The sequence below is a fragment of the Mobula birostris genome, chromosome 4 (assembly GCF_030028105.1).
Source record: "Mobula birostris isolate sMobBir1 chromosome 4, sMobBir1.hap1, whole genome shotgun sequence".
NCBI lineage: Eukaryota > Metazoa > Chordata > Chondrichthyes > Myliobatiformes > Myliobatidae > Mobula > Mobula birostris.
The window spans coordinates 164,743,884-164,758,692 of NC_092373.1; the positions used below are offsets into that span (position 1 = coordinate 164,743,884).

The window sequence follows — 14,809 nt, forward strand, 5'->3', positions numbered from 1 at the left end:
TGGTGAGGATGGGGGGGTGGGAGATGGACTTTTCTCAGCCTTCGCAGAAAGTAAAGACGCTGCTGGGCTTTCTTTGCTATGGAGCTGGTGTTGAGGGACCAGGTGAGGTTCTCCACCAGGTGAACACCAAGAAATTTGGTGCTCTTAACGATCTCTACGGAGGAGTCATCAATGTTCAGCGGAGAGTAGTCATTCTGTGTTCTCCTGAAGTCAACAAATGTCTCTCTTGTTTTGTTCGCATTCAGAGACAGGTTGTTGGCTCTGCACCAGTCCGTTAGCTGCTGCACCTCCTCTCTGTATGCTGACCCATTGTTCTTGATGATGAGACCCACCACGATTGTGTCATCGGCGAACCTGATGATGTGGTTCAAGCTGTGTGTTGCAGCACAGTCATGGGTCAGCAGAGTGAACAGCAGTGGACTGAGCACACAGCCCTGGGGGGACCCGTGCTCAGTGTGATGGTGTTGGAGATGCTGCTTCCAATCCGGACTGACTGAGGTCTCCCAGTCAGGAAGTCTAGGACGCAAACACGAAGAATTCTGCAGATGCTGGAAATTCAAGCAACACACATCAAAGTTGCTGGTGAACGCAGCAGGTCAGGCAGCATCTCTAGGAAGAGGTACAGTTGATGTTTCAGTCTGGGACCCTTCGTCAGGACTAACTGAAGGAAGAGCTAGTAAGAGATTTGAAAGGCGGGGGGGAGATCCAAAATGATAGGAGAAGACAGGAGGGGGAGGGATGGAGCCAAGAGCTGGAAAGGTGATGGGCAAAAGGGATATGAGAGGATCATGGGACAGGAGGCCCAGGGAGAAGGAAAAGGGGGAGGGGGGGGGAAGCCCCGAGGATGGACAAGGGGTATAGTCAGAGGGACAGAGGGAGAAAAAAGAGAGTGAGAGAAAGAATGTATATAAATAACGGATGGGGTACGAGGGGGAGGTAGGGCATTAGCGGAAGTTAGAGAAGTCAATGTTCATGCCGTCAGATTGGAGGCTACCCAGACAGAATATAAGGTTTTGTTCCTCCAACTTGAGTGTGGCTTCATCTTTACAGTAGAGGAGGCCGTGGATAGACATGTCAGAATGGGAATGGGATGTGGAATTAAAATGTGTGCCAATGAGAGATCTTGCTTTCTCTGGCGGACAGAGCGTAGGTGTTCAGCAAAACGATCTCCCAGTCTGCATCGGGTCTCGCCAATATATAGAAGGCCACATCGGGAGCACCGGACGCAGTATATCACCCCAGCCGACTCACAGGTGAAGTGTTGCCTCACCTGGAAGGACTGTCTGGGGCCCTGAATGATGGTAAGGGAGGAAGGGTAAGGGCCCTGAATGGTAGTAAGGGAGGAAGTGTAAGTTCTTTTTTTAAAGAAAGGGGCTTCCCTTCCTCCACCATCAACTCTGCTCTCAAACGCATCTCCCCCATTTCACGCACATCTGCTGTCACTCCATTCTCCCGCCACCCCACTAGGAATAGGGTTCCCCTGGTCCTCACCTACCACCCCACCAGCCTCCGGGTCCAACATATTATCCTCCGTAACTTTCGCCACCTCCAGCGGGATCCCACCAATAAGCACATCTTTCCCTCCCCCACTCTGCTTTCCGCAGGGTTCGCTCCCTACGTGATTCCCTTGTCCATTCATCCCCCCATCCCTCCCCACTGATCTCCCTCCTGGCACTTATCCTTGTAAGCGGAACAAGTGCTACACATGCCCTTACACTTCCTCCCTTACCACCATTCAGGGCCCCAGACAGTCCTTCCAGGTGAGGCAACACTTCACCTGTGAGTCGGCTGGGGTGATATACTGCGTCCGGTGCTCCCGATGCAGCCTTCTATATATTGGCGAGACCCGACGCAGACTGGGAGACCGTTTTGCTGAACACCTACGCTCTGTCCGCCAGAGAAAGCAGGATCTCCCAGTGGCCACACATTTTAATTCCACATCCCATTCCCATTCTGACATGTCTATCCACAGCCTCCTCTACTGTAAAGATGAAGCCACACTCACCTTATATTCCGTCCGGGTAGCCTCCAACCTGATGGCATGAACATTGACTTCTCTAACTTCCGCTAATGCCCCACCTCCTCCTCGTACCCCATCCGTTATTTATATACACACATTCTTTCTCTCACTCTCCTTTTTCTCCCTCTGTCCCTCTGACTATACCCTTTGCCCATCCTCTGGGCTCTCCCCCCCGCCCCCTTTTCCTTCTTCCCGGACCTCCTGTCCCATGATCCTCTCATATCCCTTTTGCCAATCACCTGTCCAGCTCTTGGCTCCATCCCTCCCCTTCATGTCTTCTCCTATCATTTTGGATCTCCCCCTCCCCCTCCCACTTTCAAATCTCTTACCAGCTCTTCCTTCAGTTAGTCCTGACGAAGGGTCCCGGACTGAAACGTCGACTGTACCTCTTCCTAGAGATGCTGCCTGACCTGCTGCGTTCACCGGCAACTTAGATGTGTGTTGCAGGAAGTCTAGGATCCAGTTGCAGAGGGAGGTGTTCAGGCCCAGTAGGCCCAGGATGGGGTTTCAGTCTAGATTCTTGAGCTTATGACTTTGGACTGGGACTTAAAACCAGAGTCATCTGATTCAGTGACAATGGTATCAGCTAAGCCACAACTAGCCAAAGTAATTTTTTTCAATCTTATAAAAAATATCAGTCTCTAAATTGCTGGTGGTGATAACGATATTTGTTCGGCTCTTTCTTACGGGGTATTATGCTAGCCTGCAGCTCCAACCTGACTTCACAGCTGCTTATTTTGTTGAGTTTAGACTAAATCAATACTGGTCTTTTGTTTGATATTCTGTATTTAATACGACTTTGTTGGATTACTTCTGTTGCTTGGGTGCTAATTAATTGTGATTCAAGTATCTGGTATTCGGGGAGTTATGCCACTGAGAGAAGTGTACCCTCTGCTTTTTAAGTGGAATTAAGAATCTAATGGAAATTGCTGCATCAATAAATTTTGTGAGTGTAAATCAGCACTGCAGCCGTGAATGGGATTTGATGAACGGCACATTCCGATGTGTAAATAATACAATGACAAAAGGAGACTAAATTAGCCTGATAAACCAGCTTCTTATCTCTACCTCTTATTTGTTGCACAGTAGGAAAGCATTTTATGGATCTGAAAATGGTATGGTTTACAAGTATGCTTTGCTTCTGTAAGACAAATACTGCTTCCTTTACTGAGCCTCTTTGGTTCTATAATGACAGTGTTATTGTCTCCTCCAAAATGCTATCTCGCAGAGACTATAATGTAATGGCACCTTCAGCTTGTGCCTGCCCAAGTACTTGTAACTAAAGATTTGTGCTCCCCACTCAGTGAGAGAGACTCCCTCTTAAAGAGCAATAGCTTCAGCAAATATCCTCACTGTAGTCTCTTTATGAAAGTCTGCCTGATATATTGTCAGACAAGAATCTTGGAATTTCAGTCCCAAACATTGAACAAAGATCTGTACAAAATCATTGCTTATTGTGAATTAATTTTCACACTGCTAATGAGAATTAATAAGGATCTAGTTTGATTCCTTTCACTTTATCCATTCTGTGTTTAATATATTCAATGTCAAGCAAACATGCTTCAATCTGAATTTGATGAGGAAGTCAAGGTTAAGAGAATTAAGGGTACGTTTTGGAGTGGATATTTCTAAAAAATATTTTATAAATCTAAAATTGCACTATTCAAAAATCAGCCTACTCTTAGCCTTAAGGAAGGTTGAGCCATGATGAAGCAATGGCAGAGCTTGTTATCAACCTCGAGCAAGATGCATTCTTTGAGTTGTTTGTTACATGTGATCCATTAACATCTCTTTTTGAAGTAGTTAAGAGTAGGGTGTCTGCCATTGACTGAAAATTTTCTGATCAGTAAAATTGGAGGTAATATTTAAATACATTTTACTACTTGGACATCTGTCTGTTTTTCAAAGTCAAATGCATCGAAGAACATAGTATCCAATTAATCAAAACCAGAATTGAATCAGCCATTGTTCAGACTTGCTACTACAGCCACAAACTTTGCCTCCAACGACCACCCTGCTCTCAGATTTACTTGGTCCACCTCTGACATCTCTGTCCCCTTTCTTGATCTCTCTGTCTCCATCTCTGGAGACAAGCTATCCACTGATACCTTTTATGAACCTGCTGCCTCTCACAGCTCTCTTGATTAAATCTCTTCCCACCCTGTCATTTGTAAAAATGTTATTCTCTTTTCTCAGTTTGTCAGTCTCTGCTGCGTCTGTCCTCAAGATGAGGCTTTCCATTCCAGAACATCTGAGATGTCCTCCTTCTTCAAGAATGGGAAGTCCCTTCCTCTACTATGAATGCTGCCCTCACTCGCATCTCCTCTGTTTAAAAACATAGAAAACCTACAGCTCAATACAGGCCCTTCAACCCACAAAGGTGTGCCGAACATGTCCCTACCTTAGAAATTACAAAGGTTATCCATAGCCCTCTATTTTTCTAAGCTCCATGTACCTATCCAAAATCTCTTAAAAGACCCTATCATATCTGCCTCCACCACCGTTGCCGGCAGCCTATTCCACACACTCACCACTCTCTGCGTAAAAAAAACTTACCCCTGACATCTCCTCTGTATCTATTGATCTACGATCAATGCCCCTCATCATCTTATATACCTCTATCAGCACCTTAAACCTGTGCCCTCTTGTGGCAGCTATTTCAGCCCTGGGAAAAAGCCTCTGACTATCCACACAATCAATGCCTCTCATCATCTTATACACCTCTATCAGGTCATCTCTCATCCTCTGTCACTCCAAGGAGAAAAGGCCGAGTTCACTCAACCTGTCTTCATAAGGCATGCTCCCCAATCCAGGCAACATTCTTGTAAATCTCCTCTGCACCTTTTCTATGGTTTTCACATCCTTCCTGTAGTGAGGCGACCAGAACTGAGCACAGTACTCCAAGTGGGGTCTGACCTGGATCCTATATAGCTGCAATATTACCTCTCAGCTCCTAAATTCAATTCCACAATTGATGAAGACCAATACGCCATACAATACACCACTCTCCCCTCCTATCAAATCCCTTTTACTTCAGCCCTTGACCTTGTCCGGCTATCACCTCCCAACGTCTCACTTCGCCACCCCTCCCCCTCCCACTTCTCACCTGGTTTCACCTCTCACCTGCCAGTTTACACTTCTCCTCCACCCTCCTGCCTTCTTATTCCAGCTTCCTTCTTCTCCAGTTCCAATAAAGGATCTTAGTCGAAATGTCAACTGTTTATTCCTGTCCTTAAATGGATGCTGCCTGTCCCGCTGGTTTCCTCCAGCATTTTGTGTGTGTTGCAGTGAGTGAGCAGTGTTGCACACGAGCAAATTTAACAACATACCACAATTTAGCTAAATGACAGTGGAATAAAGAAGAAATGGAGATTGTAATCCAGTCCAATACTATGAATGAGGGCAAAAATGCATTGTTCTACAGAAATTAAAGAGAAACAGAGAAGGGAAGAAAGCAGAAATATTTGCAATTATATAGCACTTTTCATGACTTTGGGTTGTCCCAAAGTGTATTCCTATCAAAGAAGTCATTTCAAGTTGTAGTTTGTCAGTAGGTAGCAAGTACTGAACGTGAACCATAAAGCCACATATTTATTCTACTTCAACTTTTCAAAATTATTTAAATGATTGAGGTTCGTGGTTCAAATTTCACAAGTTTATAACCAGTTGCAGTTTAGAGTTTTATTGTCTTGCACTTTTCTGACTGATCACAGAACTGTTGCAGTGTCCGAACTGTAGGAATTGCTCTGAGAAGTGTTGTAGGCCCAACCATCTTCAGCGGCTTTACCAATGACCCATGACGCGGGTATGTTTGCTCATACTTGCAAACTGGTCAATTCCATTCAATATTCCATAGTAAATGAAGCAGTGTGCATCCTTGTACAGCAAGACTATGCAATAGTTAGGTACAGACTCAAATCCTACACTGATCTTAAATTTTTATTCTCTCTCATCGACACACAGTTTACAGTGGGCCAATTAACCACACGCCTTTGGAATGTGGGAGAAAACTGGAACATTCAGAGAAAATCTGTGGAATTCTTTGCCACAGGCAGCTGTGGAGTCCACATTTTTACTGTGTGTGTGTGTGTGTGTGTGTGTATTTAAGACAGAGCTTGATAAGTTCTTTATTCAGGGCATGAAGGGATACGGGGAGAAGGTAGAAGATTGAGGCCGAGAGGAAAATTGGATCAGCCATGATGAAACGGCAGAGCAGACTTGAAGGGCCAAATGGCTTAATTCTGCTCCTATAACTTATGATCTGAAATCCACCTGGTCACGAGGAGAACAGGCAACCTCCGTACAGCGATCACGAGAGAACAGGATCGAAATTGAACTTGCCCCAGAATTCCTGGAATATTGAACCACCAGCTGGCTTGGATAACCAAGTGGCCATCTTCTAAAAAATCTACCCATCTACCTTGTGACATTCATTGCTGAGTCTTCCCATCCTGCGGTCACTATGGACCAAAACCTCAATTCGACCAGCCACAACAATATTGCAGATCTGAGGCTGGATATCTGATCGTGAATGACTTATATCTTGACAGTCTGTGTTTTGTTTTTGCAATCCACAGGAACAAGTCAGGACTGTGTTGGAATACCCTTTACTTACATAATGCAGCTCAACAAATCTCAAAACAGTTAACACTACGTAGTATGAAACATCTCAGTTCATTGCTAACTCATCCATCACCCCAACATTAATTTCCTACACCACTATTGCACAGCAATTGCAGTGCTTACCATTTACAAAATGATTGCTGTTAGTCGGCCAGGCTACTTGTCAGCATCTCTGAAGTCTGCCCTCTTTATCATCAAGTAGGACAGGTGTATGTAAGCACACCCCCTGCAGTTTCCCTCCATGTCACACACCAGATGGGGCATGTGGTGTCTGGAAACGTGGATGGGTTGGTGGTTTGTGAAGTGGTTTGATTCTTCCTCTACTTGTATATTACTTCTCGCAATGCACAAACTCAAGTTCTTGATACTATTAGGAATGTACTTCCATTCGGAGCAGACGGAGATTTCCCGGCAGTCAGCAGCCATTGAACATGACCCTGAACCTTTCTCTCTTTCGGCCTGATAGCCTTTTCTCATTTCCGAACTCAGAGCAGAGTATCTGTTTCAGCAATCTGGTGTCAGGCATGCGAACATATGGAAAGGTTTGTGTTTGTGCACACTCAGGCTGAGATCCAAATCATTGTTGTCACATTCACTGAAGAGTTACGAGGAGCTTGGTCTTGCTCAGAACATCTGCAAGACAAAGGTCCTCTACCAAAAATTGGCACTGCACCAGACTTCCCTTGGAAAATAATACTGGAGCCAATTCCCATATTTAGGAAGCTACCTCAGGGAAGGCAGACTTGATGTTGAAATTCTCCTCTGTCTTCCATGTGCCAGTGCATCCTTTGATCAATCAGGGAAAAGGGTATCTGAAGATCAAGACCTCATATTTGGCACAAACTCTCTCTAAGGCAGCAGTGATTTCTGTTTCCTATATACCTCTGAGATCTGCACATCTACAAAGGCAGCTGAGGCGCTGGGAAAACCACACTTTTCTCAGTGGGGTGGCATGGTAGCATAGCGGCTGGTGTAAGACTATTCCAGCACCAGTGATCAGAAGATCGGGTTTCAGTCCCCGCCACTGTCGGTTAGGAGTTTGTATGTTCACCCCATGACTGGGGTTTTCCTCCGGGTGTCCAGTTTCTTCCCATATTCCAAAAAGACGTATGGGTTAGGGTCAGCAAGGTGTGGGCATGCTATGTGGGATAGCCAGTTAATGTATAACAAAATCCCACACGCATCAGTGAACAAATAAAGTGTTTGGACTGAGAGTAGCATGTCTAGATAAACTCACCTACTTCCATTTAAGTAGCACTGGGTAAGGCCGGCATTACTGGCTGCCTATTTCAATGGACAATGATCATGCCATTGAAGATCCACTAACACAGAGCCAGTGTTCGATGTGTTTGTCAAAATTACAATGATGCCAAGAATGATTTCACAATGCTTGATAACATGTTGTGATTGTATAGGATTGCTGTGCTTTCCTTAACTTTTCACTAATTGAAACAATCGCTCATCATGTTTTGCTTGGTCCATTATAACTGTTGTATATTCTGTACCTTTTAAGTTTTTTTGAAGTAACTGACAGCAGTTTTAAACACAAGTACTTTAAGGTGATGTACTTTTGTAAAGCTTTCCTACAAATAAGTTGTAGATTACACTTATTAAACAATTCATTTCTTCCTTCCCTAGTTTACAGATATGTTGTAAGATCAGTCATTCATTCCCCTTGAGCCTGATATTCTGTAACTTTTAATACCTTTTACCAAGCAAATATCCATCGATGTTGGTTTCAAAGAATTCATTGGATAAGAGAATTCCAAGTTTCTTTTATCATTTGTTTATCCTTTTTTTCAATTGGGATTGAGCACCTTAATTTATGGCATTGATATTCTAATAATGCTGTGATTACTTATGAGTGTTACCCAGCTTCAACAAATTGTGAGTCTTAATAACTTAAAATGACAGCTCTTATTCTACACTCAATGTCTTGTTTATTTGGTATTTCTTTTCAGATATGCCATAACACTGCTCTGAGAATAAAATGTTTCCCCTCAAGGATGCTCAGCTCGGCGCCTTCACGTTTTTTGCCTCTGCACTTCCACATGATGTGTGTGGTAGTAATGGGCTTCCACTCACCCCAAACTCTGTCAGAATTCTAGGACGATTCCAGATCCTGAAGGCCATCTCTCATCCCAGGCTCTGCCAGTATGTGGATATATTACGTGGCAAGCACGGTAGGTTCTTTTTCATATGGCATAGACACGGTATAGATCGCCATTGCCTTTGAGTCAAAGACTAAATGTGTCAGCAACATTGATCAAATCTTTCCAGCCATGGCTCACCTGCGGAAATTCTCACATATGATATTCGTAATCTCAATATTCTATTTCAAATTGCCCAGGTTGATTCTGTCTTCTACAAATTTGCCTTCCATATCTTTATGGTTGTTATTGTAAGTTGCCCTCCCCCACATTCACCCAGCACTCCTAGGCCTTCTGATATGCGTTTGTTTCTTGTTTAACAGTGTCTGGGTTTTATCTTCAGTTCTCTGAATTGTACTAGCTATGCTATTAAACATTTGCACTAAAGTAATTCCCAGATTTGTATGTTCAGAATCTAGGAAAGATTGACAGGTGTGGGATGCCAAATTTGTAACTATTTTCTTTACTGTACTCCCAAATGGGACAAAAAGCTGTGCCAATACCTACTGGGATTCCAAAATGTCATTCTGGGAAACTCCTCTCCTATTATAAAACAGGTCAGACCTAGGTTAAGAACTGAAGTCCTATTAATTTCAATTGTCATTTTAAATATGCGGACTAAGAACCAAAAGGCAAGATAAAATCTCAAAAAAATCTTCAAATACTTTAACTATTTATTTTTTATGATTTGAATTGTTTAATTTGAAAATCACATTTTAATTTATTTTAATTATTTGTTTGAATTTTAATTTATTTAAAGACTTCTGAATATCAGAAATTTAAAACTTAATGACGGTGGCAGATTTGATAGGCATCAAGATTCTGCCCCCAACTTTGCTTTGTGTACGAACGTAAACATTTGAAACGAGCAGGATGTGGACATTTGCGAAGAAAAAGAATTTGAGGATGTATATTGTATATATTTCCCTGACATTAAATGTACCTTTGAAACCTTTGAACATAACCTACACATTTTACTGTTTGATGTTGCTGCTCGGCAGTGATGCTGTTGCATAGGCCCTCTGCTTCCATCCTAAGTAAATGGGAGCAGACAGGAGTACCCAGTGATGATACTAGGTGAATGGGAGCAGACAGGAGTACCCAGTGATGATACTAGGTGAATGGGAGCAGACAGGAGTACCCAGTGATGATACTAGTTGGGGAGCAGACAGGAGTACCCAGTGATGATACTAGGTGGGGAGCAGACAGGAGTACCCAGTGATGATGCTAGGTGAATGGAAGCAGACAGGAGTACCCAGTGATGATACTAGGTGGGGAGCAGGCAAGAGTACCCAGTGATGATACTAGGGGTGAATGGGAGCAGACAAGAGTACCCAGTGATGATACTAGGTGAATGGAAGCAGACAGCAGTCCCAGTGATGATACGAGGTGGGGAATAGACATGAGTACCCAGTGATCATACTAGGTGGGGAGCAGACAGGAGTACCCAGTGATGATACTAGGTGAATGGGAGCAGACAAGAGTACCCAGTGATGATATGAGACGGGGAGCAGACAGGAGTACCCAGTGATGATACGAGGTGAATGGGAGCAAACAGGAGTAACCAATGATGATACTAGGTGGGGAGCAGACAGGAGGATCCAGTGATGATACCAGGTGAATGGAAGCAGACAGGAGTACCCAGTGATGATACTAGGTGAATGGGCGCAGACAGGAGTACCCAGTGATGATACTAGGTGAATGGGCGCACACAGGAGTACCCAGTCATGATACGAGGTGGGGAGCAGACAGGAGTACCCAGTGATGATACTAGGTGAATGGGAGCAGACAGGAGTACCCAGTGATGATACTAGGTGAATGGGAGCAGACAGGAGTACCCAGTGATGATACTAGGTGCATGGGAGCAGACAGGATTACCCGGTGATGACACTAGGTGGGGAGCAGACAGAAGTACCCAGTGATGATACTAGATGGGGAGCAGACAGGAGTGCCCAGTGATGATACTAGGTGGGGAGCAGACAGGAGTACCCAGTGATGATACTAGGTGGGAAGCAGACAGGAGTGCCCAATGATGATACGAGGTGAATGGGAGCAGACAGGAGTACCCAGTGATGATACCAGGTGAATGGGAGCAGACAGGAGTACCCAGTGATGATGCTAGGTGAATGGGAGCAGACAGGAGTACCCAGTGATGATACTGGGTGGGGAGCAGACAGGAGTACCCAGTGATGATACAAGGTGGGGAGCAGACAGGAGTACCCAGTGATGATACTAGGTGGAGAGCAGACAGGAGTACCCAGTGATGATACTAGGTGAATGGGAGCAGACAGGAGTACCCAGTGATGATACTAGGTGATTGGAAGCAGACAGGAGTACCCAGTGATGATACTAGGTGCATGGGAGCAGACAGGGTTACCCGGTGATGACACTAGGTGGGGAGCAGACAGAAGTACCCAGTGATGATACTAGATGGGGAGCAGACAGGAGTACCCAGTGATGATACTAGGTCGGGAGCAGACAGGAGTGCCCAGTGATGATACTAGGTGGGGAGCAGACAGGAGTACCCAGTGATGATACTAGGTGGGAAGCAGACAGGAGTACCCAATGATGATACTAGGTGAATGGGAGCAGACAGGAGTACCCAGTGATGATACTAGGTGAATGGGAGCAAACAGGAGTAGCCAGTGATAATACTAGGTACGGTGCAGACAGGAGTACCCAGTGATGATACTGGGTGCGGAACAGACAGGAGTACCCAGTGATGATACTAGGTGGGGAGCAGACAGGAGTACCCAGTGATGATACCAGGTGGGGAGCAGGCAGGAGTACCCAGTGATGATACCAGGTACGGTGCAGACAGGAGTACCCAGTGATGATACTAGGTGAATGGGAGCAGACAGGAGTACCCAGTGATGATACTAGGTGAATGAGAGCAGACAGGAGTACACAGTGATGATACTAGGTGGGGAGCAGACAGGAATACCCAGTGATGATAGTAGGGGGAATGGGAGCAGACAGGAGTACCCAGAGATTATACTAGGTGGGGAGCAGACAGGAGTACCCAGTGATGATACTAGGTGAATGGAAGCAGACAGGAGTACGCAGTGATGATACTAGGTGAATGGGAGCAGACAGGAGTACCCAGTGATGATACCAGGTGAATGGGAGCACACAGTAGTGCCCAGGGATGATAATAGGTGGGGAGCAGACAGGAGTACCCAGTAGTGATACTAGGTGAATGGGAGCAGCCAGGAGTACCCAGTGATGGTCCCAGGTGGGGAGCAGACAGGAGTACCAAGTGATGATACTAGGTGGGGAGCAGTCAGGAGTACCCAGTAATGATACTAGGTGAATGGGTGCAGACAGGAGTACCCAGTGATGATTCTGGGTGGGGAGCAGACAGGAGTGCCCAGTGATGATACTAAGTGCATGGAAGCAGACAGGAGTACCCAGTGATGATACTGGGTGCGGAGCAGACAGGAGTACCCAGTGACGATACTAGGTACGGTGCAGACAGGAGTACCCAGTGATGATACTAGGTGAATGGGAGCAGACAGGAGTACCCAGTGATGATACTAGGTGAATGAGAGCAGACAGGAGTACACAGTGATGATACTAGGTGGGGAGCAGACAGGAATACCCAGTGATGATAGTAGGGGGAATGGGAGCAGACAGGAGTACCCAGTGATTATACTAGGTGGGGAGCAGACAGGAGTACCCAGTGATGATACCAGGTGAATGGGATCAGACAGGAGTACCCAGTGATGATACTAGGTGGGGAGCAGACAGGAGTACCCAGTGATGATACTAAGTGAATGGAAGCAGACAGGAGGACCCAGTGATGATACTAGGTGAATGGGAGCAGACAGGAGTACCCAGTGATGATACTAAGTGAATGGAAGCAGACAGGAGGACCCAGTGATGATACTAGGTGAATGGGAGCAAACAGGAGTACCCAGTGATGATACCAGGTGAATGGGAGCACACAGTAATGCCCAGGGATGATAATAGGTGGGGAGCAGACAGGAGTACCCACTAATGATACTAGGTGAATGGGAGCAGCCAGGAGTACCCAGTGATGATACTCTGTGGGGAGCAGACAGGAGTACCCAGTGATGATACTAGGTGAGGAGCAGACAGGAGTACCCAGTGATGATACTGGGTGGGGAGCAGACAGGAGTACCCAGTGATGATACTAGGTGGGGAGCAGACAGGAGTACCCAGTGATGATACTGTGTGGGGAGCAGACAGGAGTACCCAGTGATGATACTAGGTGGGGAACAGACAGGAGTACCTAGTGATGATACAAGATGGGGAGCACACAGGAGTACCCAGTGATGATACCAAGTGGGGAGCAGACAGGAGTACCCAGTGATGATACTAGGTGGGGAGCCGACAGGAGTACCCAGTGATGATACTAAGTGAATTGAAGCAGACAGGAGTACCCAGTGATGATGCTAGTTCGGGAGCAGACAGGAGTACCCAGTGATGATAATAAGTGGGGAGCAGACAGGAGTACCCAGTGATGATACTCGGTGAATGGGAGCAGACAGGAGTACCCAGCGATGATACTAGGTGAATGGGAGGAGACAGAAGTACCCAGTGATGATACTAGGTGGGGAGCAGACAGGAGTACCCAGTGATGATACTAAGTGGGGAGCAGACAGGAGTACCCACTGATAATACTATGTGAATGGGAGCAGACAGGAGTACCCAGCGATGATACTAGGTGAATGGGAGCAGACAGGAGTACCCAGCGATGATACTAGGTGAATGGGAACAGACAGGAGTACCCAGTGATGATACTAGGTGGGGAGCAGACAGGAGTGCCCAGTGATGATACTAAGTGGGGAGGAGACAGGAGTACCCAGTGATGATACAAGATGGGGAGCAGACAGGAGTACCCAGTGATGATACTAGGTGGGGAGCAGACAGGAGTACCCAGTGATGATATTAGTTGGGGAGCAGACAGGAGTACCCAGTGATGATACTAGGTGAATGGGAGCAGACAGGAGTACCCAGTGATGATACTAGGTGAATGGGAGCAAACAGGAGTACCCAGTGATGATACTGGGTGGGGAGCAGACAGGAGTACCCAGTGATGATACTAAGTGAAGGGAACCAGACAGGAGGACCCAGTGATGATACTAGGTGAATGGGAGCAGACAGGAGTACCCACTGATGATACCAGGTGAATGGAAGCAGACAGAAGTACGCAGTGATGATACCAGGTGGGGAGCAGACAGGAGTACCCAGTGATGATACTAGGTGAATGGGAGCAGACAGGAGTACCCAGTGATGATACTGGGTGGGGAGCAGACAGGAGTACCCAGTGATGATACTAGGTGGGGAGCAGACAGGAGTACCCAGTGATGAAACTAGGTGGGGAGCAGACAGGAGTTCCCAGTGATGATACTAGTTGAATGGGAGCAGACAGAAGTACCCAGTGATGATACTAGGTGGGGAGCAGACAGGAGTGCCCAGTGATGATACTAAGTGCATGGAAGCAGACAGGAGAACCCAGTGATGATACTAGGTGAATGGGAGCAGACAGGAGTACCCAGTGATGATGCTAGGTGAATGGGAGCAGACAGGAGTACCCAGGGATGATACTAGGTGAATGGGAGCAGACAGTAATACACAGTGATGATACTGGGTGCGGAGCAGACAGGAGTACCCAGTGATGATACTAGGTGGGGAGCAGACAGGAGTACCCAGTGATGATACCAGGTGGGGAGCAGGCAGGAGTACCCAGTGATAATACTAGGTACGGTGCAGACAGGAGTACCCAGTGATGATACTGGGTGCGGAACAGACAGGAGTACCCAGTGATGATACTAGGTGGGGAGCAGACAGGAGTACCCAGTGATGATACCAGGTGGGGAGCAGGCAGGAGTACCCAGTGATGATACCAGGTACGGTGCAGACAGGAGTACCCAGTGATGATACTAGGTGAATGGGAGCAGACAGGAGTACCCAGTGATGATACTAGGTGAATGAGAGCAGACAGGAGTACACAGTGATGATACTAGGTGGGGAGCAGACAGGAATACCC

General features: G+C 46.2%; 1 protein-coding gene across 1 annotated transcript in view; it reads left to right on the forward strand.

The window, feature by feature from the left end:
• tbck (TBC1 domain containing kinase) overlaps positions 1–14,809 on the forward strand; it is a 338,866-nt gene that overhangs the window by 3,808 nt on the left and 320,249 nt on the right. The window contains exon 2 of the mRNA XM_072256396.1: positions 8,605–8,826. Coding sequence (XP_072112497.1) covers positions 8,634–8,826 — 193 coding nt within the window. The 5' untranslated portion in view covers positions 8,605–8,633. The remainder of the gene's footprint in view (positions 1–8,604; positions 8,827–14,809) is intronic.